Source organism: Mitosporidium daphniae (genome assembly GCF_000760515.2).
Source record: "Mitosporidium daphniae strain UGP3 chromosome Unknown contig-448, whole genome shotgun sequence".
Taxonomy (NCBI): domain Eukaryota; kingdom Fungi; phylum Microsporidia; genus Mitosporidium; species Mitosporidium daphniae.
In genome coordinates this window covers 1-784 of record NW_013546347.1, presented here as the reverse complement: position 1 = coordinate 784, position 784 = coordinate 1, and the positions used below count along the sequence as shown (strand labels likewise).

Sequence of the window (784 nt, the reverse complement as noted above, 5' to 3'; positions counted from 1 at the left end):
AGAATTAACTTAAAGAAGAAGAAGAAGAACTTGAACCAGTACCAAGAAGAAGATTCCCCCACATGAATCAAGCTAACCCTAAAATATACAACAGTTTTTTAGGAGGAGTTCTACCAGATTCACTAGTTCTGGGAGTTTTATTAGTTTTAAAAGCTTTATTCTTTAAGTTAATTCTACAATCTCCATTACTTCTACCAGCTGATGATATTTCATCAGATCTAAAAACTCAGGCAATCCAGTTAATTCGCTCATCTACATTACTTCCACAAGTTGAAGGTTTTTCACCTGATTTACTAGCTCAGGCAGTTTTATCAATTCTAAAATTTTTACCAGATTCACTATTTCAGGAATTTCTATCAATTTCACGAGTTCAAAAGGTTTTATTAGCTCTGCTAGTTAAACAAACCCCACCAGCTCGAGTATGGATAGAAAATTCAAAATTTTCAAAAATTGTATCAGATATGCCAATTGGATTATATACCAAAGTTAAAAACGCTCTACAACTTTGGAACATTAACAATAGTTTAAGAGTTAAGAATGCTCCAAGAGTTAAGAATGATCCAACAGTTCAGAATGCTCTAACCCTTCTATCAGCTCTACCATTTAAACTAGCTCATGAAGTTATATCAGTTCTACCAAATCCACTATTTCACGAAGTTTTATCGGCTTTATCGGCTCTAAAAGCTCCACTAGTTCAGGAAGTTCAACTAGTTGAGGCAATTCCACTAGTTCAGGCAGTTCTATTAATTCTATCAGATCTACCAGATGAGATATTTCAGAAAAT

General features: G+C 33.8%; 1 protein-coding gene across 1 annotated transcript; it reads left to right on the top strand.

Annotated features, from left to right (window-relative positions):
* Positions 1 to 62: 62 nt before the first annotated feature.
* DI09_452p10 (uncharacterized protein) lies at positions 63 to 784 on the top strand (the record flags this gene model as incomplete). Its single annotated transcript, XM_013382102.1, has 1 exon — positions 63 to 784. A coding segment is annotated over one exon (722 nt), but the record flags the coding sequence as incomplete, so codon positions are not given.